The sequence below is a fragment of the Doryrhamphus excisus genome, linkage group LG2, assembly GCF_037039965.1.
Source record: "Doryrhamphus excisus strain RoL-2023G ecotype Guam linkage group LG2, RoL_Dexc_Guam_v1.1, whole genome shotgun sequence".
NCBI classification, from domain to species: Eukaryota; Metazoa; Chordata; class Actinopteri; order Syngnathiformes; family Syngnathidae; genus Doryrhamphus; species Doryrhamphus excisus.
Genome location: NC_136358.1, coordinates 23,282,689 through 23,310,654, shown reverse-complemented (window position 1 = coordinate 23,310,654; position 27,966 = coordinate 23,282,689). Strand labels below are relative to the sequence as shown.

General features: G+C 42.2%; 1 protein-coding gene and 1 non-coding gene across 5 annotated transcripts; both read left to right on the top strand.

Annotated features, from left to right (window-relative positions):
- The first annotated feature begins 230 nt into the window (after positions 1-230).
- tmem94 (transmembrane protein 94) lies at positions 231-27,966 on the top strand. Of its 4 annotated transcripts, none has more exons than XR_013626175.1 (34): positions 231-344; positions 2,043-2,166; positions 2,323-2,417; positions 2,668-2,787; positions 3,734-3,861; positions 4,022-4,158; positions 5,028-5,233; positions 6,172-6,323; positions 7,665-7,767; positions 7,860-7,946; positions 9,730-9,846; positions 9,936-9,992; positions 11,484-11,588; positions 12,058-12,231; positions 12,317-12,526; positions 12,615-12,927; positions 13,015-13,188; positions 14,936-15,038; positions 17,542-17,750; positions 17,905-18,086; positions 18,747-18,879; positions 19,277-19,392; positions 20,863-20,962; positions 21,122-21,230; positions 21,375-21,564; positions 21,649-21,726; positions 21,816-21,901; positions 21,988-22,069; positions 23,540-23,703; positions 25,212-25,306; positions 25,387-25,480; positions 25,789-25,959; positions 26,708-27,512; positions 27,661-27,964. XR_013626175.1 is itself a non-coding variant. In XM_078788875.1 (32 exons), exons 2-32 carry the CDS (start codon positions 2,394-2,396, stop codon positions 26,778-26,780), a joined length of 4,092 nt encoding a protein of 1,363 aa, XP_078645001.1. In that variant the 5' UTR covers positions 231-344; positions 2,043-2,393; the 3' UTR covers positions 26,781-27,606. The 4 variants fall into 4 exon arrangements, 1 of the variants encoding a protein (XP_078645001.1); XR_013626181.1 differs by lacking the exon at positions 231-344 and adding an exon at positions 450-642; XR_013626187.1 differs by having other exon boundaries at positions 2,043-2,417; positions 12,320-12,526; positions 27,661-27,966.
- Positions 13,457-13,527, top strand: trnag-gcc (transfer RNA glycine (anticodon GCC)). Its single transcript has one exon. It is a non-coding gene; the product is annotated as a tRNA-Gly (tRNA).

Here is a 27,966-nt window from a genome sequence, read left to right as displayed (position 1 = left end):
ATAGTTAAGTACACAGCTAAATAAGTAGTAGCTAAGTGTGTTTCTAATAAAGGCATGACAAATTACCCTGACTCCTCCTTAAAAAAAGTAATTGATTCAATAAATAAATTAATAAACAGGCAAATATTTAATCCCAAAGGAAGTCCAGTGCTTACAGCAACTTTAGCGTTGGTGGAGAAGCTAATGGACTACAACCAACAGAGGGGGCGCTAGTGCGATAACAGCCTTAAAACCCAAGAAGAAGAAAAAGCCAATATGGCGCATCCCTGGCAAAATGGATTCTCCTTGTGTAATTGACGGCTGATTTTAAAGTCATCTTCAAATACATCTGCTAATGACGAACGGTAAGTTTTACGGAAGAGCGATGGTGTAAGGCTGTTAATTGTTCAACCAAAACCAGTGTTAACACTGCCTGACGTTGACATCATATTTCATACATTGTGTTCCGCTTACCCGGTGTCCTGAGGTGGACAATCACACAAGTTGCATCCCGATTTAGGGTCTGCATCCTCCGAAGGACCCAGCCTCCGCCAACCGCATAGGCTGCGTCCTTCGGAGAATCCTGGAGCCACTGCTGAGGTGTTCTGTTCCTGGTTGCGTCACGTGTCCACATCCTCGCGCTTCTTGCTGTAAGACCGCCAGGTGTGTAAAGTGTAGGAAAGGAGAAAGAAAAGCCTAAAAAAATGAACTAATGGAGTCAAAGTTGTTTTAGGTTTAGTTCGGATACTATATACTGCCGTAATAGTACCATAATACTACCGTAATAGTATTATTAAGTACTTTGTTGATTACCTTTAGCCACCTAACTCGTTTAAACAGCACTTTGGTCAATGTTGTTATTTTTACAATTCATTCATTCATCCATCCGTTTTCTAGGCAGCCTATACCAGCTGACTTTTAAGTGTCGGTCTTAACTAGAGGCACAATTATTTGGACTATTTTATGACTGTTGCCATTTACGATATATTTATGATAAACAACGTACCGACTCCTTAGAATGGAACAAGTAGCTAGCTGTCAACCATTGAGAGATGAGGTTACGGGGGCGTGGTTTCACGAAAGCAACCAATCACGGCATCTCTGTGCTTCCGGTGGGTCTTCCCTCCAAACTGCCAAAAAGTCAGTTTCAAGGCAGCCCAGAATTGGACATGCAAGCATGGAAAGCACCAAATGTGAGTGATGGGTAATAACAATATGTGGCTATTGAATGGTTATTGAATATGTGTGCTTGAGACAAACAAATGACGCAGTCGTCCCTCACTACGTTGCGGTTCAAACATCACTCCCTCACGTTATCGCAGGTTTTTGTTTACTATTTAATAAATAACCGCTGTTTTATGGTTGACTATGGACTATTGTTAGTCCACAAATATTGAAAGACAAACTATATGTTGTATTGTGTCGATTAGATGACCTTTACACTGCATGTATGGCATGCTATAGTTCTCTTCTGCTTCTGTGTGGAAGTGGTAAAGTTTTGCCCTCTTGCTTTGTCTACCTTCCCACTCTGTTTGAAACACTTTGTATAGAATAAGTAAACTGGAGATGCTAACTGGTGAGCTTCAGAGTGGTGGCTGTCTCTTGTGTCCCATAGCCTTACAGTTGAGCAATGTGAAGTAAACAAAGAATAATAGGAGTGTAGAATTGACTATAGGGGTGTTATTTCATGTCAACAGGGCTCTAATAATGGTAAACAAGTTTTCTGTGCTCTTAATTACGAAAATATTAAATTTATTAATATTGAATCCTGGAAACAATTAACCGTGATAGATGAGGGACTACTTTTAATAACTGAAAAAGTATGACAGTCCAAACCGTCCTTTTTAATTAGAGAAAACAGCACAAACGCAGCACAGACTAACTTAATTTGGAGCAAATGTGGGACTCTGTTTATTTCTAATAACATTTATGATATATTTGTTATATTGTGCTGACTACAGGAATATTGTGTGCATGGAAGGTCAACTATATTTACACATTATGCATGTGCATGTCATTTCACTTCTGATTTGTGATTCATGTCATCTGTCACTTTTCCACAGAGCGCTTTATGTACCCGATATTAAACCGAGCATCCGGATACAGCAGCACAGGAGCAACAATTAAGCGCCAAAGAGCCAAAAATAGCTGGATCACAGCTGTGCGGACGTCTTTCCATTGGCTCATGTAGGTGTGGGTGTGCCTCCCGTCACACTGGCAGAGGCGACAGGACAGAAGGTGTTGCCAGGCGGGACACCGAGGCTGCGCCATCCATCTGCTGATGTATCTAAGCATCCACACGCTGAAGGCTAACAGGTCCGGGTCCTCATTTGTACCTCGCAGGCACTGACAGGAATCTGCCAGGTGGTGTTGGCTGGTTGGGGAACAGAGCATGTGGAGTGGCTCCTGTTACTATGGAGTCAAAGGATAAGCAGCAGGTGAGTTTTTTCCTATAGTCGTGCTGGCACAAATATATTTTATTGTAGCTTTGGTTAATCATTTGCTTTATCCGTGTTGTAAAATTTATGCTAGTGAATGTTTTTGGACTATTAGTCAAAGAGCGATTACCCAGGGAGATCTTGGAGACCCACAAACAGCCGTAGTCACTGCTCGTTGGGATACCAACTATTTCGGTGTTGTGGTGCAAAGATCAATGTGAAGTGATTAATTTCATGTGCCATGTTGTAGGAGGAAGATCCTGTTACTTTGGGCCTGTTGACCCATCAAGCTCTGGGAAGACTCAGGGATCAGCTTGGCGACCTGTTGGACCAGTACCAGAAGACAACCAGCAAACGGGTCTCTGCACAGGTAAACATTCACCCTCCAATAACATACAGTATCGATCTTAAAGAAAACTACAGTAAAGTCTCGTTATATTGATATCGGTTATAACGAATTACTGCTTATTACGATACTATTTTCATTTCCCGGCAAATTTCTAGTCTTTTATGATATAATTAGTTCCGTTAGTACGATACACGGTTATTATGATAATCCGGTTACTACGATGCCCTTTTCATCTCCCGCCAGCCAATTTGGTCTGCTTATATCGATACAAAAGCAGCTTAAATCAATCTTTGCTTAAGGATTTCAATACCAAAAAATAACACGGTGAACCAGAGCGCAGCACACACACCGATTCCCACACTTCCTGGTTCACAGGTCATGCTCAACCCGCCCCACATAGCTGGCCAAACACATGCCTGCAACAGAAGAACCAACTGACATAGCATACACACCTATTCCAACGAAGACACAAGCGTACAAATACATGTATTTAATTGTGTTGTATTCAGATATCTTTTTATCGCTTGCAATAATCACTGTTTTTCATATGTACATGCTGGCGTTCGTGGTTTCTCTCTTGTGTATAGATTCTATACACACGAGAGAAACCACGAACGCAGTTGGAAGTGCGGGAATCGGTGTGTGTGCTGTGCTCTGGTGGTGGAAGTGTGAAAAATAAAGTTGACTAGAAGCAGCCGTTCGCCGTGTTCTTTTTCGGTATTGAAATCCTTAAGCAAAGATTGATTTAAGCTGCTTCTATAGTATAGAACAATGTCGAGTGCATTATTGCCCACTTTTAATGCAGTTCGGCGCAGGATCGGATATATCGACAGTCCGGTTATATCGATATTTTTTACGACTCCTGACAATATCGATATAACGAGACTTTACTGTACATTGCCTCTCATATGACTTCTCCATCGAGATGGTTGCAGTGCTCGTCAGTATCCCTATCTTATGTTGGTAGGAACACTGGGTGAGTAGCTTCCTTTACCATGGCAACCGCCACTCCTGTCTCCACTGGCCGGGAGCTGCTCTTACTATTTTGGTGGCACTGGGACTCTTGTGTTGCTATGGCAGCCAGCCAAAAGGCAGGTAGGTTCTACACAATTCAATTGCCAGACAGTAAGGCTTTATTTTCAATTTCTTGAAAACATCCAACACCACCGTTTTATAACCATGTCGTAACAGGCATGTTCATGGTCAACCCTAATAGAGTTCCTTCCATGTTTTTTTTTTTTTTTCATTCTTGCAGTTCCGGTAATGAGGTAGTGAATGCCGCTGCTCTCGTCATCCTCTTGCTGGTGAATCTGCTGCTGGTCAGACGACAGGAGATGCTGAAAAGGAGCGAGATGGTCCGTCGCCTCAAAGGCATCGTAACGCAGCTCAGCGGTGAGTCGGGCCTGTTCACGTCTCTCTTTAAAGAATTAATAAAGCTATTTATTTCTGCTATAAAGACGATATCTGCATAGTCCAGGACCCCTCAATAGGGGGGGCACCACATGTGTGTTACTATGTGTTCTGTTTGGGTCAGTATAAGGGGGGGTGGTGGTGGTTTTAATCTAATCTAAATTGAAATGTTTGAGTTGGTCACCTGTCCAGACACAGTCTCAAGTTCTTGTTTTTTAATTCACAAGATTAGACACATGCAATCCAGAAAATGATATGTAAATGTTACACTTAGGGGGGAAAAGTGGGCTAATAAATTGACAATAAAAGCACAAATACTGCGAATTTCAGAAAACAGATGGAATGATACAGCACTCTACATGAAGCAATGAAGTCTGTAAAATTAAATAATTAAAAAAAAATGTTACAACTATATTGATGAAAATGGTAATATTAATGATGGTAATAATGATAAAGATGATAATGATAACAATAATAATATTACAATGATAATAACAGGGGAAAACAAGACTGTGGCATGAACATGATTATATCTTGCAAAAAGGGGTAGGCATTTATAAGCTTTTGCTTCAGCCTACTCCTTTTGGGCTTGTGATCAGATAGCTGAATACAAATGTAAATAATGGAAAGTTATATTTTGATTGATGTAAGAAATGCACTGTAACGTTTCATATATTTGCCCAAAAAAAAAAAAAAAAAGAACTTGTGAAGGGGCTCAATACCATTGTCCTTGGGTTTTTCAATGGCTTATAAATAAAATGTGGACATAATAATGATGATGTGGGAAAATCATTTTAAGAAATATATCTGATTTGTAAAAAAAGAACGTCTTCATCCTTCTTTTACTGCAGATTATCTTTCTGGTTGGGTGGGGGAAGTACGGTGGCCTGTATCGCTTTATCCTGATCTATACACACCCTCGTCACCATCGTGGTCTCTTCATTGGACATACCGTGACTCCCAGTTGGTCAATCTGCCTGTCAGTCTGCTGGTGGAAGGAGATATTATTGCTCTGAGACCCGGACAGGAAGCATTTGCATCTCTCCGAGGAATAAAGGTTAGTGTTAAGGAATCTTTAGCTAGACTCTCAACCGAAGGCTCAATTGTTAACCAAATCAATACTTCATGGACACGTGCCAAACAGTGTGAACTTCAACCGCGACCAAAGAGAAAACCACAGCCAGGGAGATGGTCTGAAAGTATATAATCAACCCATGCAGCTCAAATACAGTATATATTGATATATATTTCAGTTATTGGGAGTCTTGTGGTGTGCTTCCTGTGTTCTGATACGCCTGTTTGGTTAGCGGGTACCACGCCTTGTTGACTCACTAGTGGCATTCTCGGCTGGTCCTCACTGGGTTAGGCCTCTCGATCCATTGTCTAGAATATAACTAATGGGAGTCACCAGTGGCTCAACTTAACTCAGCTTACCCCGCTTGCTCTGCTGCTTGGTGAGAGCTGTGAGAGTCATCAGCGGTATTGCGGCCTACTTTGACCTTGCCGCTGAGAAGGTCGGGGTTGGTCTTTGGGTTTGTGACACGCATAACAGAGACGCAAAGTTTGGAAAACTTTGTGTGATTTATTAGTTGAGACCAGGGTGGCAAAACTGACGATGTAAAACATTCATTCATTTTCTATCACTTATCCTCATGAGGGTCGCGGGGGTGCTGGAGCCTATCCCAGCTGTCTTCGGGCGAGAGGCGGGGTGCACCCTGGACTGGTGGCCAGCCAATCACAGGGCAGAAGAAGAAAGCTCGTTGGGACGGATGGGCATGCCCAGGTGCGGGCTGTGGGTGGAATAAATTAAAACACCGTTTTGGCAGGAAGCACAAATCAAAGTAAATACAGCTGGAATGGGTGCAGATTCTGGAAAATCGAAAATGGTTTCTGTGTAGGTTATTGTGTGTAGTTGCTCTACAGTAGTCCGCAACTCAATGCAAAGGGTTAACAAATGAGCATAATAGGTCCCCTTTAAATCTTCTTCTGTCGTAGGATGATGAACACATTGTATTGGAGCCCGGAGATTTGTTCCCCCCATCCTCTCCATCTCCTTCTGCGCTGGCCAATGAGAAAAGAGGACCGCATAGCCCACAGCAACATCGTCTCTTCAGAGTTGTCAGGACTCCGGTTCTAGACACAGTTAGGTAGGAAACCTCAATCTTTCTTGTCCTGACTCAACTTATCTGTGGTTACCGTGCTTCAATCAAAACTACGGTGGGGGTGGAGGGCCAAACGGGAGGAAAACAAATTTCGCGCGTCAAAGAAATTGCCGCAGTTAAAGGAAACTTCCGTGAACGCGTCATTATGGTAATGGTAATGGTTTTATTTCATTTGAACATGCATCAGATTACAATTGAGTGCATCCCATAATCAGTTCACAGTTCCACATGTCCAAAAGGAGTAGGAAGAAGTAAAGCTTATTAAATCCTACCCCTCCATCTGGTACTTTTACAATCAGTAACTCTTACATTTGTTCACTTCCTGCTTTCCTAATATAGTCTACAGATTTTTATTATTTTTATATATTAGTATTTTTTATTTTATTGTATTTACTTGTATGTATTTATTTAAATTTAATAAAATTTATTTTATGAATTTTTATTTATTTTTAAATTTATTTTATATTTATTTATTTATTTTTTTTTCTCTGAAGATGAACTATATCATCAAGTTGAAGTATTTGTGATTTTAGAAATAAGGAGTTAGTATGTTCTCTGTAGGCGGCATTATGAATTATCCTTACTGACCTTTTTTGCAGTACATTTAGTGAGTGAAGATTGCTTTTATAGTTATTAGCCCATATTTCCACACAATAAGTAAGATATGGTAGAACCAGAGAGCAATAAAAAGTGTGGAGTGATTTCTGATTGAGAACAAATTTTGCTTTGTTCAATATTGAAATATTTCTGGCCACCTTATGTTGTATATTTGTAATATGAGGTTTCCAGCTCATATTTTCATTTATTGTGATCCCCAGAAATGTATTTTCCTTCACCCTTTCAATGTCTACACCGTCTATTTGTATTTGTTGGTACGTGTCCTTTCTGCTGTTACCAAACAGCATGATTTTAGTTTTATTTAGGTTCAAGGACAATCTATTATCATCAAAGCATCTTTTTAGTGTGACCATTTCTTCTCTGACCTTCCTAATGATTTCGTCTGTACTCCCTCCAGAACAAAAAGCAGTGGTATCATTCGAAAATAATACCAGCTTTAAGTCTTTTGTGACTTTGAGATATCCTTGATGTACAAGTTGAACAGTTTTGGTCCCAGTATTGACCCCTGGGGAACTCCGCACGTAATATATGAACTTGCAGATGTGTATTCTCCTAGCTTGACGTATTGCTTCCTGCCAGCGAAGTAGCTTTTGACGATTAAGTTGGAATGATACGATCTTGCTCATACGACTTAGGAAGGCTCCTTCGAATGTTGACTATCGTAAGACAACCCAAGTTGCTTTCACGTGTATTTTCTGCATCACACAGGAGTTGTTTGGAGTTGGCAGGCTCTCGGCCAATCACCGTCCTCGATAATGAGCGTTTTACAGTGCAGTCCGTCATCACCAAACTGGTCTGTCCTGTGGTTCTGGTGAGTTCAATCGACCAAATGTTTACATGTCTTTTTAAAACAGCGCATCTTTCGTATATGATGTTGCCTATGTTGTGGATCTGTTTCTATAGGCGGCCTTTCTGCTGGTAAACTCAGTGCGATACTTTTGTGATGCGCCCAACCTCACTCCCACCAGCTACAATTTCTTGCAGCTTCAGGTATTTTTTTTTTTTATTTTAGCTTTTTGCTAAAAAAGTGTTTTAATACAGCATCACCAATCCTTTATTCCATTGATAATTGGGTAAAGGGCTTGCTTCTGAAGGAATGCCGCATTGTGCCTACACTGTTGTATCCCTCACTATTAGGGATGTAACAATGTACTAGAGATCGACGGATAATTTTTTTTTCCGGCCGATGCAGATATCGATTTTTTTCCATCACCCTTAGCCGATGGCCGATTTTGCTTGGGCTGATATTTGTGGCCGATACTGCTTTTGCTCCCTCAATTTATATGAAAAAATGACAATGATAACAAATATTCCAGGTCTCAAGATTAAACAAATATTTATTGAAATGTAAACACTGAACACAGTAGGATTCAGTTTTCTTAAACACACATTTAAACGGCATTATCAACTTTAAAAGGATTCACCAGTGTGAGAGGGGTACCGCGACTGCTTGTGTTGCAGGGTCCTGCGGCAACACAAAGCTGCCCGGCGGATGCCTGTCTGTAAATCATGCAGCGGAAAAAATACATTGGTGAACCCACGCCTGTATCGGCCGAAACCGATTCAAGTAAAGAACGCAAATATCGGCCAGCCGATGTATCGGTTGATCCTTAGTTTGTACCTCGGTTTCAAGGTTCATGTTGGATACATGTTGGTGGGACTTAAGAATTCCTTCATCTGGTCCACAACGTCTTGAGTAGAGATCAGTAGCACACCATCCCCACCAAACACAATAGCCACGTTTACATGAGGAGTTTTTCTCTTTCCGAATGACCTTTCCGAAAGCAATGGTATACATGGAAAGGAATATTCCAATCGCGTGTCTACATGCGCCGCTATAATCAACCAGAATAGTCAATGGGGCATGCCCAGTAAAGTGTAACCACCAACATCACGTGATACCGACTTCCTCGAGTTTTTCTTTCACTAGTTGGAATAACTCCGTATTGACAGTTTTTCCTTCGTCCAGTCTTGAAATTTAGTTTGAATCAAAAACAAACTTTCCGCAGCAGTCCAGTGCCGATTGCTCGCCTCCATTTTTTTTAAATCGAAGAACGTCTCGAGCTGGGTGTTACGTCATATCTCAGCATTCGCTGAAATAACGCACCCGGGAACAGGAAAAGATAAAGTTCATTTTTGCTAATATTTTATAATTAAACTCAGCACATGTTTTATATAGATATGTATTTTCTTTTTTAATAAAACTGGACTTGTGAATGGCGTATAGAAGGGTTTAGATTCTGTTCCACAGATGGCGCTAATGCACACGAAAGCTGCTTGCCAACCACCAATAAACAACAGAAGAAGAAGAACGCAGTCTGACAACTTTCCTTTTGAGCGGGTACAAGATACCTCAATCGGATTGGGGAAAGGAATATTCCACCCCTGTGAATCCGATTATATATTCATTCGGATTGGCACTTTTCTTTCGGAATGAGGTGTATACAAAGGTTAAATTTTTTCCGTTTGAGCAAATAACCCGAATGGAATTGGAATATTTGGGTCCATGTAAACGTGGCTAATGTTGACCGCTTCCACTTGATGGCAGATGGTGGTCTAGAATCTCTCAAGGTTGTTCCCCAAAACGGTCCGATATGACTTCTATGTTCTTCTACGTGTACCAAGTGGGAAATTGGTACACCAAAGCGGATTAGCATTACAACTTTGCTGGGAATATAGAAATAATTCACCAAACTAATTAGAAAATAAATGTATGTTCTCCTTAATTTTGCGCTGTGAGCGTCATGGATGATTGAAAATGTTTTATTTTCAGTTGATGGGTGTGCTGCCCGTCTTACCGCTGCTATTCCCCATCATGTGGGTACTGGTCAACGCTTTTGGAGAGGCCCGGGTCCTTGCCGAGTTCAGCCGTGTATCTCCAGCAGGATTGGTGAGGAATACAAAAAGACACTTTGATGTCGGATGGGCTCATAAATTAATTTTCCATGCATTTTTAACTTGACTTTTCTTTTTTCCTAGCTTGCAAAATTCTCGGAGGACACTCTAAGCAGCTACACCGAAGTGGTTTCCTCCCAGGTATGAACAGTTCTTGTTTTTTTTTTTTTCCTTTTTTTTTTTCATTTGCTCACCATCCTGTCATTGGGTGTGAAAAATTCATGTTGCAGAAGATTTTCACTTCTTTGACGTTTATTTAGAAATATGACAAGAGGTGTTCACATGTCTCAAACGTTTTTACAGTATTTACGATATTCGGCTTAATACTACCGATGCATACTGCAACTCTATATCATAAATGCACCGGTGCCCACGTAAAGAGCAGTAACCGGACTAAAATAATAACGGAGCTAATTTAAACGTGATGATATTTCTTCTTTGTAATTGAGATTTCTGGCTGTTCATCTCTAAGCCTATAGCGGTTTTCCACAGCAATGCAAAGATGCTTTAAATCCCGCCCAGTCACAATACTACGTCAATGTCATTAAGACCACCTTCAGTATCATTGGATCTGACCCAGTTATCAAATCCATAGCAGTTTGTGCGATAGCCCCTTTCTCACAAGGTGTTCCCCAAGGTTCGATGCTTGGTCCTCTCCTCTTCATCCTCTATATCAGAGGTAGGGAACCTATGACTCGGGAGCCAGGTAGGGCTCTTTTGATGACTGTATCTGGCTCTCAAGCATTTCTTACCACAATAAAAATGTATTTTTGCTAACATTTTAAAGTAAACCATCACAGAATGACTGTTAAAAATAATATTCAAAATCAACAACTTTCTTATGCATTTTAATTTGTCCATCTATATTCTGCTGCAATACGGCCAACCATATCTATCTTTCCTGATGATATTTTCCAGGTCAAACACCAAAACTTGACTATTACTGGTTAATGCTGTAGTCTACCTCGGTCATTGAGATGTCAAAAAAACATGTAAATGTAAACTTTCCTCCTTTAGTCAAATAGCTAAAGCTGCAGAACCAAGCCTTCTGACGAAGAAAAGAATGAAATACGTCTACGGAGTACGGTGCAAAACCATGCAGCAGCAGAAGTTGTATTAATGGCAACAAGTATTTGATTTATTATTAGACACTGCCCTGCTCACGAAAGTGTGCTGGCCACACCCCATTGGCGTGGGGTAGTGTGCCTGGTCTACGTAATTAGAGCCCATTATCTAAAACTGTTGGTCTTACATAAAAATGCACACATTTTATTGCATTCAATGTTTAAAAAAAATGTATATGACTCTCACAGATACACATTTTAAAATATCTGGCCTTCATGGCTCTCTTAGCCAAAAAGGTTCCCGACCCCTGCTCTATATCCTCCTCTTGGTAACATCATCATGGCCTCAGTTTTTACAGTGATGTTGACGACATACAACTATGCATCCCTACTACCCCCATCAACGCCAATATCCGCTCCAACCCTCTAAATGAGAAATATCATCATGTTTTACTTTGAAGACCCCTATTCACCATTATTTCTATGGATTTTATGTGTTAATATTTAAATAAACACGTACAGAACTGCAAAGCTGCTGCATGATTTGCTCGTGTGCTGCCATTTGCAGGAGATGATGCTGTGTGTGTGGAGACATCTCATTGGTGTCCTGAAGGGAGCATCGCAGACTCTCTGTTACACATCCAGCCTTTTACACACTCTTGGATCTGTCACTGTAAGTATATTTCACTCTCTTTTGTCTTGTTATACAGTATATACTACGCATGGAATACATTGTTTACATATCTTTGTGGCACATTTTTTGCTTTTGCCTGCAAGCAGTTGGAGTAAGCATGTTCACATTGACAGGCGGCCTTTGCAACGTTAAATGTTTCATAGTTTCATTCGTAGTATTTTGGCAGATAGAGGAAAGACGGAATATGTATTGTAGTCGGGGTGTATGATTAATATATTTAACATATTTTGGCAAAAAAAAAACATGATGGAGGTGTTTAGAGGTTATTTCATAAAGAGAAAGTCGTGTGTTTATTTCTTGCGTAAGGATTAAAGAATTCCGCAAAAGTGCAGTTGTTCTTTATGATTACATAATGCCACCTGCTGTATGGAGCTGTAACAAAGCTACATTGAGAGACAGTCTCATTATAATGCTGCTTTGTACTGCCCCCCCACCCATCCCTCTGCAGGTCTTGTGTTGTGTCGACAAACAGGGTATCCTATCGTGGCCGAACCCGAGCCCCGAGACTGTGCTGTTCTTCAGCGGACGAGTGGAACCACCTCACAATAGCCAGGAAGATCTCATAGACGGCCTGTCAGTCAACTCCTACTGCAGAATGGAGACCTATGAAGACAGGGATGAGGTTGGTATTTTCAGAACGTTCAAGTGCGGCCTCATAAGAAAGTGAAAAGTAGGGTCATCCACCCCTTGTGTTTGTCACTCCCCAGCAGGCCCTAGAAGTGGAAGCTCTTCTTTGTCAAACAGCGGAGCTTAGCACCCAGCTTGGGGAAACACCTGAGCCCAGTGAGGCGACTCATTCAACAGAAACACTAAGGCTTCAGCGTTCCTGCCAACCTGGAAACGCTCGCACAAAACACAACTCCGGATCCAACGTGAGCTACAGTCGTGACACAGAGGGCGGCGAAGACCAGTCCCAGGTAAACAACTGAAAGCGGTTGTGTTACATAATTGAAAAGAAGGATTCCTCCGTCAATATCTTTGTCTTTTGTGTCTCACCTTCTCCAGGAATTTGGGATTGGCTGCCAAGAAACTGAGGCAGACGATTTTGTGTGCGACTACCACCTAGAAATGCTGAGTCTGTCTCAAGACCAGCACAACCCTGCTAGCATCCAGTTTGATGATCTGTCATGGCAGTGCCACCTGCCTTCGCTCAAACCCCTGGGCCTCAACATCATGCTCAACCTCTGCAACACCAGCGTCACCCAGCAGCTTTGCCGCTTCTCCGATCATTTGTCCAATCTAGCGGTGCAGGAGAGCCACGGCAGCGTGCAGCCAGTTTGCGTTCCCTGGGGGCTCTGCGAGCTCTCCAGGCTCATAGGTAAGAATCGAGTCTGCTGTCAGGTGGTTGAGTTCAGGTCATGAAAGTGTGATGAGTGTATAATACACAATGCTGTGTGTGTGTCAGGGTTCACTCCCGGTGCCAGGGAGCTGTTTAAACAGGAGAGCCACCTGGCTCTTTATCAGCTGCCAACCGGAGAAAATGCTAAAGATCTGCCTTCCAGACGCCTGCATTACTTCACCAAGCGTCAGCCGCCTCTCTCCCACCTGATCTCCCTCTTTGTACGAGACTCTTCCTCCAGTGAGTTAACGCCCAACTTGCCTTCACTGTTATGCTGCTCATTGATCATTGCTGCACAACGTTGATGAAAATATTAAAGGCGACCTGTTAGGATTTTTCCACCTTTCTGACCTATAAATGTTGTTTTGAGCGTGGCGATGTGTGTGTGTGTGGTGAAGCTCTTCTCTAGCCAGCTAGTAGATAACCTGTCTGGTGTGGCGAGGTTACTACGTCAGTCTGATGTCCGATATTGTTTTTTTTTTATATATATATTATATTTTATATAGTGGCATTGGTGGTTCAGTGGTAGAATTCTCGCTTGCCAAGCGGGAGGCCCGGGTCCGGTTCCCGGCCAATGCAGCAAATCACAGCTTATACATTTCTGGCAGCACAGCGGTCAAGTGGTTAGCGCGCAGACCTCACAGCCAGGGTTCAATTCCACCCTCGGCCATCTCTGTGTGGAGTTTGCATGTTCTCCCTGTGCATGCGTGGGTTTTCTCCGGGTACTCCGGTTTCCTCCCACATTCCAAAAACATGCTAGGTTAATTGGCCACTCCAAATTGTCCATAGGTATGAATGTGAGTGTGAATGGTTGTTTGTCTATATGTGCCCTGTGATTGGCTGGCCACCAGTCCAGGCTGTACCCCGCCTCTCGCCCCAAGACAGCTGGGATAGGCTCCAGCACCACCGCCACGACCCTTGTGAGGAAAAAGTGGTAGAAAATGAATGAATGAATGAATATTTTATGTATTTTTTTATACAGACATATATTTTTTTTATACAATATTGCCCAACTCTCAATTCAATTTCCGATATCAGCCAATCCCGATTTGTGCAACATGGCATCTCCTGTGGCGGAATGAACTCTTGTATACAAAAATTGTCTTGTCTTGTATACAAAAATATAATATTTAAATAAAATATAAAAAAATATATACAATTTTCTTTTAAGTCTTGTATACAGTACTTTTTTTTAATATAAAAATGTGATTACGATGTCAACCAATATTGCATTTGTATGCTGATTTCGGGCCGATAATTATCGGTACCAATAATGATCGGACATCCCTATTAATTTCAATAATAATAGTGTCGCTGTAGCTTGGTTAATATGCATGCCACTTTATGTAATTGGAACATTAATGACAGATTTAGAGGGGTTTTTTTTTCCAGAAGGTTTTATAAGCAGAATATTATGTGTTATTATTATTATGTGTATTCTTTGCTGCCTCTTTTTAGCTGTTCTTATATTGTTTGATATAAGATATATTCATTCATTTTCTACCGCTTTTTCCTCACGAGGGTCGCGGGGATGCTGGAGCCTATCCCAGCTGTCTTCGGGCAAGAGGCAGGGTACACCCTGGACTGGTCGCCAGCCAATCACAGGGCACATATAGACAAACAACCATTCACACTCACATTCATACCTATGGACAATTAACCTAGCATGGTTTTTTTGGAATGTTGGACGAAACCGGAGCACCCGGAGAAAACCCACGCATGCACGGGGAGAACATGCAAACTCCACACAGAGATGGCTGAGGGTGGAATTGAACCCTGGTCTCCTAGCTGTGAGGTCTGCGCGCTAACCACTAGACTGGCGTGCCGCCCGATATAAGATATATATATGTGTATACATGTATATGTATGTATGTATGTATATGTATATATATATATGACATTACTCATCACAAAAAAGTACTAAGACACCTGACTGCATTGAATCTTCTTATATGTAGCGTCCATGTTTTCCACTTTCTCACCCCAGATAATGTCCAGATGCTGTCCCATGGTACAGCTGACCTGATCTTGGAGGCCTGCACTGACTTTTGGGATGGAGCTGATATTTATCCCCTCTTAGGATCCGACAGGTACGAAAATCTGTGTTTTTCTGCATCAATCTGCTGTGTGTGTTGCACATGCACACATGCACATGTATGTACATACACAATACATGTGCGGCGTGTGTTGGAAGTAATATTTACACATGGTGGGCGGGGATTGACAGATGCACCAGTGTGCGTTTGCAGTCACTTGCATGATAAACATTGAATGGTGAGCATGTAACATAATATGGTGGCTGAGGTGAAAATAAATAGACCTTTTACATGGAACCTTGTGACGGAGAAGAGGACTCCTCCATCCCTGCGTCCCGACAACGTATTCCCCATGTGTGGACATTGGAGGGTGCACACTCCTCACGCCACATACAATCCATACTATGCATATGCAAGACTCACCTCATTGAACCGCGAGACTGGCAGCCTGATGCCGACGCACACCGGAAAGGACTACTTCTGGGACGGTCCCCCTAAGAAGCGAAATTGGCGCGGAAGTAGTGGTAAGGTGACATTGCACTGAACCAAGTCGCAAACATGGTGCTGCACCCCTATTGTTGAGTGGTTACGCCCAAGGGAGGGGCGAGACTATTTAAAGGGAAGGCGTCTCTCCAAACGGAAAGAGAGTAGATTGTGGAACGTGTGAGAGAAGAACATATGAGAGTAGAAGTGGTACAAGGTTACATTGTTGGTAACATGTGCCTGCATTTTTGATTTATTTTCTTCTAGATTTGTGGGTTTTTTTTTTCTTCGTCTGAGCAATCATATTTCAACTATATTGTTATTATTTTTCGCCGATATCAACTAAATAGTCCTCGTCTTTTTTTTTTCCTGTTTGCTTACGTCTAATAGCATAAAAAAAGTAAAATACAGTTGAACCTCGGTTCGTGGCCGTCCCGGTTAGCATGTTATTTAGTTTATGTTGAAAACTAATTTTTGCCTTGGTTAAGGTACATTTAAACAAAAGCGGCATTGTTATTTATTTAGTTGATATCAACTAAATAGTCATCTTAATTTTTTCCTGTTAGCTAATGCCTATTAGCAAAAAAAAAAGTTAAATACAGTTGAACCTTGGTTAGGGGCCGTCCCGGTTAGCATGTTATTTAGTTTATGTTGAAAACTAATGCGAAAAATTTTTGCCTTGGTTAAGGTACATTTAAACAAAAGCGGCATTGTTATTTATTTAGCTGATATCAACTAAATGGTCCTCATCTTAATTTTTTCCTGTTAGCTAATGCCTATTAGCAAAAAAAAAAAAAGTTAAATACAGTTGAACCTTGGTTAGGGGCCGTCCCGGTTAGCATGTTATTCAGTTTATGTTGAAAACTAATGCGAAAAATTTTTGCCTTGGTTAAGGTACATTTAAACAAAAGCGGCATTGTTATTTATTTAGCTGATATCAACTAAATGGTCCTCATCTTAATTTTTTCCTGTTAGCTAATGCCTATTAGCAAAAAAAAAAAAAAGTTAAATACAGTTGAACCTTGGTTAGGGGCCGTCCCGGTTAGCATGTTATTCAGTTTATGTTGAAAAATTATGCCAAACATTTTGCTTTGGTTAAGGTACATTTAAACAAAAGCAGTATTGTTATTTTTTTTGCCAATATCAACTAAATAGTCCTCGTCTTTTTTTTTCCTGTTTGCTAACGCCTAATAGCAAAAAAAAAAGTTAAATACAGTTGAACCTCGGTTCGGGGCCGTCCCGGTTAGCATGTTATTTAGTTTATGTTGAAAACTAATGCGAAATTTTTTTGCCTTGGTTAAGGTACATTGAAACAAAAGCGGCATTGTTCTTTATTTAGCTGATATCAACTAAATAGTCCTCATCTTAATTTTTTCCTGTTAGCTAATGCCTATTAGCAAAAAAAAAAAAGTTAAATACAGTTCAACCTTGGTTAGGGGCCGTCCCGGTTAGCATGTTATTCAGTTTATGTTGAAAAATTATGCCAAACTTTTTGCTTTGGTTAAGGTACATTTGAACAAAAGCAGTATTGTTATTTTTTTTGCCAATATCAACTAAATAGTCCTCATCTTAATGTTTTCCTGTTAGCTAATGCCTATTAGCAAAAAAAAAAAGTTAAATACAGTTCAACCTTGGTTAGGGGCCGTCCCGGTTAGCATATTATTCAGTTTATGTTGAAAAATTATGCCAAACTTTTTGCTTTGGTTAAGGTACATTTAAACAAAAGCGGTATTGTTATTTTTTTCGCCAATATCAACTAAATAGTCCTCATCTTTTTTTTTCCTGTTTGCTAACGCCTAATAGCAAAAAAAAAAGGTAAATATAGTTAGCATGTTATTCAGTTTATGTTGAAAACTTATGCCAAAATTTTTGCCTTGGTTAAGGTACATTTAAACAACAGCGGTATTGTTAATTATTTAGCCGATATCAACTAAATAGTCCTCATCTTATTTTTTTTCCTGTTAGCTAATGCCTAACAGCAAAAAAGGTAAATACAGTTTCAACGGCAATTTATTTTCTCCCTTGAATGAACCCACGACAAATATATTGATTTATTCACCCCGTCTTGCTTTAGAAAAAAGATTCTGGACTTCTACCAACGTGCCTGCCTGTCCGGTTATTGCTCAGCCTTTGCCTATAAACCCATGCAAGTTTCCTTGTCCGGCCAATTGAATGGGAAGTGTGTGGAGCTGGCCCCTGGACCCTGTCTCTTCTCAGGACTGGAGCTCCCCTTCACCACTCCCATCAAGCACAATTCCTGCAGGAACAGTTGGAGCTCAGACGGTACGTAGAACACACAGGAGTCTTTGGAATTCGGAACACAATATTGCAACATTTTCTTTGTCGATATGATGGTGCAACGCCAAGCTCTTAAGACGATGTTCGTTGCATCTGCAAGTATTAGTCTTATCAAACAACTTTTCCCTTCTTCCAACAGAAGGAATTGGTGAAGGGGTGGAACGTGACGATTGTGTTCAAGCCCTGAGCGGACAGATATTCATGGGCATGGTATCGTCCCAGTTCCAGGCTCGGCTGGATACAGTCAGGCTCATTGACGCCCTGATCACTGCATGCATTCGTTTTGTTTACTTTTCCATGGAGGATGAACTCCGTAGTAAGGTGAGGACACTCTCGTCACACATACTACTAATACTAAAAACTTTCAATGACACATATATACTATGTTTAACCCATAAGCTGCCACGACACATAACACATACAAGATGCTAAAATGGGAGAGCAGGTCGTCCAGGAACCGGAAGGGTGGTGGTTTGATCCCCACTACCTCCACCCGAGTCACTTGTTGTGTCCTTGGGCAAGGCACCTAACTTACCTTGCCTCCTGAAGTTGCTTAAGCTAGGAGATTACCAATGTCAAGTAGATGTTAACAATACAACAATGCCTTAAATGTCTCAGGAGGTGGGGGGCGCTAGTGCATTGGTTAGCTGCCCCTTTTTAGCCGTTTTTATATCTTTATAATGCACAGAAAGAGTGTTCATGTCTCTCGTAAGGGTTGTGGATGATGGCCAAAATTCCAAGAAAGCGTTTATATCTGAGCAGAGAAGAAGGACAAAGTAGGATGCCAAAAGGGTACCACTTCCACACAGATGGGAGGAGAACTTTTTCACTCTTCATCTATGACTGACTCCATGCAGTTCAGGATATGTAATCTATGATAATCTGACACCATGAGTGATGTTTGAACGGCCCGTGTAGCGAGGGACGACTGTTGTCATGTTAGCCATGTACCGTATGTGCCTCCATGTTTTGTTTGTGCAGGTTTTTGCAGAGAAGATGGGTTTAGAGACTGGCTGGAACTGTCATATCTCACTGACTTCAATCGGAGATGGTCCCTGTGAAGCGGTTCCTTCCAGCCCCGGTCACGGCTCCCTTCATGAGGACCTGAACCAAGGTGGGGTACTATACGTGCCTTAACCAGTGTGACCAGTGAAGGTCGAGGAGTGCTGGATATCCTCTCAAAAGTCAGGCTTCATCGCTGGTTGAATGTATTTTTGTAATTTGGATGCCAGTTTATCATGTTTGCTATCAAATCTCGATGCATACTCGATTCATAGCCATCACATGATGAATGGGCAAATTCAAGAATTATGTTTTCAGACTGGGAGGGGAAAAAATGTGATCAGAACCACACCCCTAGATAGAATGGTAGCTAAACTAGCCACAAGCTAGTCGTTTCCCAGACTACTGCAGGGGCGGCTGCAGGCACGTGTCTTTGAAATCTATTTCCAGTTTGCAGAAAGAGTGTGTCTAACTTTAAGCAAGCAACCGACCGACTGAATATGACACAGATTCACGAGATGAAGCTGATGGACCGCTGCTACAAGAGGAGGAGGCGCACTCTGACCTGGCCAGCTTTCAGCCAACAGATAGCGATGTGCCCAGCTTTCTTGAAGACTGCAACAGGGTAACGTGTGTGTGTGTGTATGTTACGCACTAACGATGGATCTACGCGATTGATCGATAGCGCTGCGCCCGAGATGGATCCATCGTTAGTGCACAAATCGATCGATTTCTGCGCTCGATGGTACGATCGATGGTATATTACCACGCCCGGGATGGATGCGTGTAGTTTGTTTAGATGTCAACAGATGGCAGCGCTGAGCGTTGTTACTTACAAGAATCAACCCCTAACCGGAACCCGGACCCCGAACCACACCCTACCCGGAATCCGGCCCCGACCCGGAACCCGTCCCGGAACCTGACCCGGACCCGACTCTAACGACAAACCAGACCACGACTCGGAACCCGACCACAACCCGGAACCGGAACCTGACCCGGAACCCGACCCTAACCCCAACCCGGAACCGGACTCCGACCCGGAACTCGACCACAACCCGGAACCAAACCCGACCCGGAGCCCGACCCGGACCCCTAACCGGACCCCTAACCCGAACCCCGACCCCGAACCCCTTCAGGGGACGGACTCAGACCCTCCCTCCAGAACCCCAACCCTCCAGAACCCCAACCCTCTTCCCCATTCAAGGGACGGACTCAGACCCTCCCTCCAGAACCCCAACCCTCCAGAACCCTAATCCTCCAGAACCCCAACCCTCTTCCCCATTCAGGGGACGGGCTCAGACCCTCCCACCCAACCCTAACCCTCCAGAAGCCTAACCCTCACCCTCCAGAACCCTAACCCTCACCCTCCAGAACCCTAACCCTCCAGAATCCAAACCCTAACCGTCCAGAACCCTAACCCTCCAGAACCTGAACCCTAGCCCTCCAGAATCTGTTCCCTCCAGAACCCGAACCCTCCAGAACCCGAACCCTCCATCCCTCATAATTGACGGCATAAATATCACATACTTTGGGCTGCATGTGCATGTACGAGTGTGTTTGTGGTGATTTACAAGTGTCCCTAAATGCAGCGGCGACTTGTGATGCAGCTTGAGCTTGAAGCACTGACAGCAATTTGAAAGTTCTGATCCTGCTTGTCGAGTATGAAGTGTCCATTATTTGACTGGAATCTTTCCATGGTGTCCCGACTCTAAAAGAAGCACCATTTTTTTCCACCGCTGTGCTGCGTGGGGATGAATTGGAAATTATATTATCATTCAGATTTAGTATTTGTTGATATGAGGCACACTTGACGCTCTGTCTTCTTTCTGCTGCCGTCTCCTCGCACTGTGGGCGTTCAGGCGCACTCGTAATTTTGAATGTTAGGCGCTAATTGTTTTTCATTTCTAATTGGGTCCAACACTTTGGGGGGGGGGGGGTTAGGGTGTAAACATTTTGTTCTCTCACTCATTTCTTTGTTTTAGCATTCTGAAGCCCTACTTAGAAGCTCCTTAAGATCCGACATCGCTTAAAATGTAAATTGCCGCCATTTTTTCCTCAGATCTTCAAATCTTGACCAGAGTTTGTTTTTCTTCAGGCAAAGCTTCCTCGGGGCATTCACCAGGTTCGACCTCACTTGAAGAACATCGATAATGTGCCTCTATTGGTGCCACTGTTCACCGACTGCACCCCTGACAGTAAGTCTTCTTCAGTGGTATCGCATTTGGACAGTGTTGTCAAAAGATATGCAAAGAAGAGACAGCTTTTCAAATCTGAATGTCTATTTATGTGCAAATGATCAGATTGGATTTGTTGTTATGGCTGTTATGTCTAAAAACCACTTCCGTTTTCTGCAGCCATGTGTGAGATGATTAAGATCATGCAAGAGAACAGGGAGGTTACATGCTGTTTGGGAAGCGCCGCTAATTTCCGCAACAGCCGCCTGTTTCTACAAAGTGACCTCAGGTATGTATGGACACGTGATTCTCTGATGAAACTTAGCATTTAGCTTAACGGAGCACACTCTATAAGTTTTATTGTTCGAGTCCCATTCATTTCTAAGAGCATGGATTTAAGCTTCACTGCATCATGCGGCCTCTTCCTTTTTAGCATTGCTCTGGATCCAATTTACCCATCTCAGTGCTCAAGGGAGACGTTTGGTTATTCCACGTGGAGTCCGTTCAACAGTAACACGGAAGGTCTGTCTCCTCTGAGACTCTCGGGGCAACTCAACAGTCTTGGCTGCTCCGTCACCTTTCACCAAGGAGAGAGCGTCAGCATGATCAAGCTCATCGAACAGGTTCGAGACACATGTGCTCGCTCATGATGGATACTGCAGTGCGTTCTTTTTTTTGTTTTTTTTAATTGTGCGGGTCTGTTGCAGGCACGACACACAACATACGGCATCCGCAAGTGCTTCCTGTTTCTACTGCAGTGTCAGCTCAGTCTGGTCATCATTCAGGTTAGACGTACTGGGTTTAAGCTTGCTCTTGCAATATTAACAAAAAAAAAATTATTGTAGTAACTAAAAAGTATCTCTTGTTTCTGCAGTTTTTAGCCTGTTTAGCTCAGCTTCCTCCTCCCATGAACACCACCGACATCCTCTGGCTGTCTTGCTTCAGCTGCCCACTGCTAAGGTGCAACCATGGACTACTTTAACAGAGTCAACGTATCTGTGTGTGAAAAAATGTTAGTACTCAGCACTTGATGTTGTTTTGGACAGCGTGTCGCTTCTGGGAAAGCCACCAGATAGTTCGGTCATGACTGTTGCTACTGGGAAGAACCTTGATGCCATTCCCAAAAAGGTAGGACCTCAAATATATTCGGCATTTTCGTAGGTGGGTTAAATTGCTGGGTTTCACCAACTCACATCCGGTTGTAGTCTGCCCCACCTCAAAGATTTAAGCATAACAATGCTGCATACATGCACCACTCTTACATTAATTGCTCATATATGAATTTCAGAAAATACTATTATTAAGGTTGGTCATCACAATGGAGGGAGAAATCTCTGGAAATATTCGTAAGAGGCTGTGAAGCCACTTTTTGATCTTGTCAAGCGGAGTGAATAAACACCAGGCACAGTTCCTACTAAAATCCAACTGGAAAGTTTAAATGCAGAAATATTTGCCTCATAACAGAATGCTATAGATCAGGGATTCCTAAACTTTACCAACTCAGCGGCACACCTTTGTCCTATAAACAATACATAGACGAAATGCTGCGTTCTCAGAGCACTTAGCTATAATAAAAAAGGCTGCACGGTGGTCGAGTGGTTAGCGCACAGACCTCACAGCTAGGAGACCAGATTTTAATCCCACCCTCGGCCATCTCTGTGTGGAGTTTGCATGTTCTCCCCGTGGGTTTTCTCTGGGTACTCCGGTTTCTTCCCACATTCCAAAAACATGCTAGGTTAATTGGCGGCTCCAAATTGTCCATAGGTATGAATGTGAGTGTGAATGGTTGTTTGTCTATATGTGCCCTGTGATTGGCTGGCCACCAGTCCAGGGTGTATCCTGCCTCTCGCCCCAAGACAGCTGGGATAGGTTCCAGCACCCCTGCGACCCTCGTGAGGAAAAGCGGTAGAAAATTAATTAATTAATTATTAGAATTAATTATTATTATTGCTTTTATTGTTTCTTCGTCTTGCAAAGTGTGGCGGCAAGCCCCACAGGTCTGTTATATTATATATAATTATAATAATTATAATAATATGTTTTATAAGCATGTTTTATAATTATAATTATTATAATAATAATTATAATATTATAATTATAAAAATAATTATTATAATTATGATTATTGTCATTATTATCACTATTATCATTTCCATAAAAAAACACGTGTGGCGAAAAAGTGTGGCGGCAAGCCTTACAGGTCTGTTATATTATATCTAATGATAATAATTATCATTATGTTTTATAATGATAATTATTCTCATTATATATAATATAACAGACCTGTAAGGCTTGCCCGCCACACTTTGCAAGACGAAGACATTTGCAAATGATCCCAAACTTTTGAGCGGTAGTGTATGCTGATCATGTTTTTTTTAACGGAAATTGGCCGATACTAACCAGTGGTGGATTTATCGCGCATCCCCAGTGGATACCTTTTTTTTTTTTTAAAGGGGCATTTGCTACGACGAGAGCTTCACTGGTTGCCTCTGGAATCCACTTGCTAACATCACTCCAACCGTGTATGTCTTCCAGTTGACCAGCAACGATCAACAACTCACATTTGGCTCTTGTTGTTCTTTTCTCCTTTCCGGCCAGACTCAAAACTACTTCCTGGGCTGTTTTGTTCTGAAGTTTGGCCTGACGGTGTGCGCTTATTTGTTGGCCTTTGGCTTCACACTCCAAGAGATCTGCAGCAGAAGCACAAACGTCACCATGTTTGACAACAGCTCTGGAATTTGCCTGCATATACTCACAGCCAGGTAAGGACCTTTGAGCTGTTGTTCCCTGTTAACCCAACCATTCTCTCCACTGGGGAGGTCGGATTGATCTGGAGCCCAATTTGGAGACCTTTTCTCATCCCTATAATAAAACGGAAGCGTTGACTGAACTGGTCACCAGTCAATCACAGGACCGGTATTGTATATACCGTATTTTCTGGACTATAAGTCACACTTTTTTTCATAGGTTGGCTGTTCCTGCGACTTACACTCCAGAAAAAAGTGTTTATGTTCCATAAACACTGGACACCTTTTCTGTTCATGTTTATTTTTTGTGTAGCTGAATAACCATTGTGTTAGCATATCTTACACCTATTCAGCCTGTTCTCTATTCTTTTATTGTTAGAACTTGCCTTCCAAGAGGACGTAATGTCTGTTTTGGTCAAGTAGTTTGGAAAATAAATTACCCGCAAAAAATGTGACATATACTCCAGTGTGACTTATGTATGTTTTTTATACCTAATAATGCATTTTTGGCTTTGTGAGACTTATACTCCGGAGCGACTTATAGTCCAAAAAATACGGTACATACCATATTTTCTGGACTATAAGTCACACTTTTATTCATAGGTTGGCTGTTCCTGCGACTTATACTCCACAGCGACTTATAAATGAAAAAAAGTGTTTATGTTCCATAAACATTGGACACCTTTTCTGTTCATGTTTATTTTTTGTGTAGCTGAATAACCATTGTGTTAGCATATCTTACACCTATTCAGCCTGTTCTCTATTCTTTTATTGTTAGAACTTGCCTTCCAAGAGGACGTAATGTCTGTTTTGGTCAAGTAGTTTGGAAAATATACTCCAGTGGGACTTATGTATGTTTTTTTTTTTTTTACCTAATTATGCATTTTTGCCCTTGTGAGACTTATACTCCGGAGTGGCTTATAGTCCAGAAAATACGGTACATGTACATCTCTATTATTTTTAATTGTACATCTACAATTAAAAATAGAATGAAAAAGTTAATTTCAGACGGCAAAAGGCATAAAGTTATCACATAAAGTGAAATATTTCAAGCCTTTATTTCTTGCAGATTTGATGATTATGTCTGACATATAATGAAAAGGGGCTGCACGGCGGTCGAGTGCTTAGCGCATCAATCACAGTCTCACTCTCTCTGTGTGGAGTTTGCATGTTCTCCCCGTGCATGCGTGGGTTTTCTCCGGGTACTCCGGTTTCCTCCCACATTCCAAAACCATGCTAGGTTAATTGGCCACTCCAAATTGTCCATAGGTATGAATGTGAGTGTGAATGGTTGTTTGTCTATATGTGCCCTGTGATTGGCTGGCCACCAGTCCAGGGTGTATGCTTCTCACCCGAAGACAGCTGGGATAGGCTCCAGCACCCCCGCGACCCTCGTGAGGATAAGCGGTAGAAAATGAATGAATGAATATAATGAAAAGCCCAATTGACTATAGATTAGAATACTGTTTTGTGTATTAACCAGCTAATAAATTGCTAATCTAATCCCAAACTGGTTCCTTTAGCTCTTCAGACCATGCTCCTCGTTGGTTCTGTGAACTGTCCAATGGTCTGCTGTTGACTCAGAAGGTCATGACAGGTTTCCTGGTCTTGCATACAGGTAATCGCACTCAGTGGTTCATCTTTCGCATCACAATGACTGGTTTTACAACGTTTATATCGTCCCTATTTTTTCCCCAGTGGTGATCTCGCTAAGCTACGTCCACCGATCTCAGCCTTTGTGGCGAAAGAGTCCTTTCAGCAACACCTGGTGGTGTCTCACCGTACCTGTGGTGTAAGTTGGAGTCTCCTTCTTCTGAGGAACATTACCGGATGTCACAGTACAGTTTACCGTCTTTCTGATCTTCTTGTTGTGTTTATGTACATAAAAAAAAATAGTTTATGACAACAAGACAGCAACATTGTTCACTGACACTTGATAATGTTACAGAGTACCCTGACATCCATTTCGCCGCGGGACAAAAACGAGCTCCAAACTAACCACATTGCTTTCTTTTCAGCTTTGTGATTTTGTCATTTTTTTTAGTCTTTGGTATAAAAAGAAGTACAAATTTTCTGATGCAACAAACTCTCCCCCCCCAGTCTGCTCAGCCAGGTTGTCCAAGCCACGATTGATTACCAGTTGTGGCGTGACCGGGACAGCCTCCTGAACTTTGGACTGAGCGACATACCTCTGCTTGGATGGCTGCTTGTGTGTCTGTCGCCTCTGCTGGTGGTGGTGGTCAATGAGGCGGTCAAGCTACATGAGATCAGGTATGAAGGATCACTCAGAAACGCAGTACATCTTATGTAATGTGGTACTTGTACAAGAAGACCATTCATGGACATACAGTATTCCGTTTATTTCTTTGACTTTGTGGATTATTTTTACGCTGTGTGATAGCACAGGCTAGCATAAATTACCTGGAGGTATACCTGTTTATACAATATCAGCCCATTTGTCAGTCATACAGTCTCTTTGTCTCAATGGGCAGAGGCGGGGCCGCTAGTATACACACAGCATTCAGATGAGTGTTTATTTTATTATTTATTATTTCATTTTCTACCGCTTTTTCCTCACGAGGGTCGCAGGGGTGCTGGAGCCTATCCCAGCTGTCTTGGGGCGAGAGGCGCAGTACACCCTGGACTGGTGGCCAGCCAATCACAGGGCACATATAGACAAACAACCATTCACACTCACATTCATAACTATGGACAATTTGGAGTCGCCAATTAACCTAGCATGTTTTTGGAATGTGGGAGGAAAACCGGAGTACCCGGAGAAAACCCACGCATGCACGGGGAGAACATGCAAACTCCACACAGAGAGATTGAGCTCAGGTTTTCTAGCTGTGAGGTCTGCGCACTAACCACTCGACCGCCGTGCAGCCCAGCATAGATGCAAAAACGCCCACGCAATGCAAATAAAGAATCATAATAACGTGCAAAATGATTATGGTAATTATGAAAGCAGCAGCCTGGCTTTGTATGACGTGACGTTTGTCGTCTTTGTGCGTTTCAGGGTGCGAGTTCGCTACCAAAAGAGACAGAAGCTGCAGTTTGAAACGAAGCTCGGAATGAACTCTCCATTCTGATGACGTTGATGAAGCGCCAGTGCCCAAGTCGTATCCGTCGGCAGCTGAATAACGTCGGCATAGCAACACAAAGACACAACGTAGCACTGACTGGCAGCGGATGCCAACAAGTCTCCTTTTCCTTGGCTTTCTTACCGACGACTTCTCTTGCATGATTTTACTCAGCACCTCAAGACCATATTGGGACATCAAACGATTTTAATGACTTTTTAAAGATGTTTTATGGTGCAACAGAACATTTGATCACCGACTTTATCCATTCCAAAACTTTATTTAGAGCACATGCATTTTTTTTAGCAGAGGATGTCAACTAATTGTGACGCCTACTGTATATTTAAAAGGAATTCAAAGAAAGCCTCTTTTCCTACTGGCTTTCTGGAGCAGTGCGGAATCACGTGTACTCTTTTTTTTTTTTTTTTTTTTGAGAATATCACATGTGAGTAAGCGAAATTGCGCTGTCAATCACAAATCACTTTATAAATAAAGAACCAAATAAAGACCAAAGTCTATTATGTGTCGCATGGCCAAAAGGTACAGTGGCAACAGCCCAAACATAATTACAGAAGAGAAGCACAATGGAAAATGGCCATGACAAACTTTAATTCAAGCTCTTATGTGCACCGATTGTTGATGTTTTTATATACTGTACTGTACTGTACTGTTTCCATAATAGGGGACACCCAACTCACCTTGATATGACACCATGCAGGAGATTGGGCCCATGAGGACGAGGTGAGATTTTAATATTCATTTTAACAAAAGAAAAAAATTGGGAAAAGTTTTGAAATGTTTATTCTCCGACAAATTGACGCTACAACAAAATTTTTGGAGACCAAATAAACTGTCATAATAATATTTTCTTTAATATGTCATCTTTCAGTGGCACGGCGGTCGAGTGGTTAGCGCGCAGACCTTACAGCTAGGAGACCAGGGTTCGATTCCACCCGCATGGAGTTTGCATGTTCTCCCCGTGCATGCGTGGGTTTTCTCCAGGTACTCCGGTTTCCTCCCACATTCCAAAAATGTGGTTAATTGGCGACTCCAAATTGTCTGAATTGTCTGAAAGGTATGAATGTGAGTGTGAATGGTTGTTTGTCTATATGTGCCCTGTGATTGGCTGGCCACCAGTCCAGGGTGTACCCCGCCTCTCGCCCCAAGACGGCTGGCATAGGCTCCAGCACGAGGT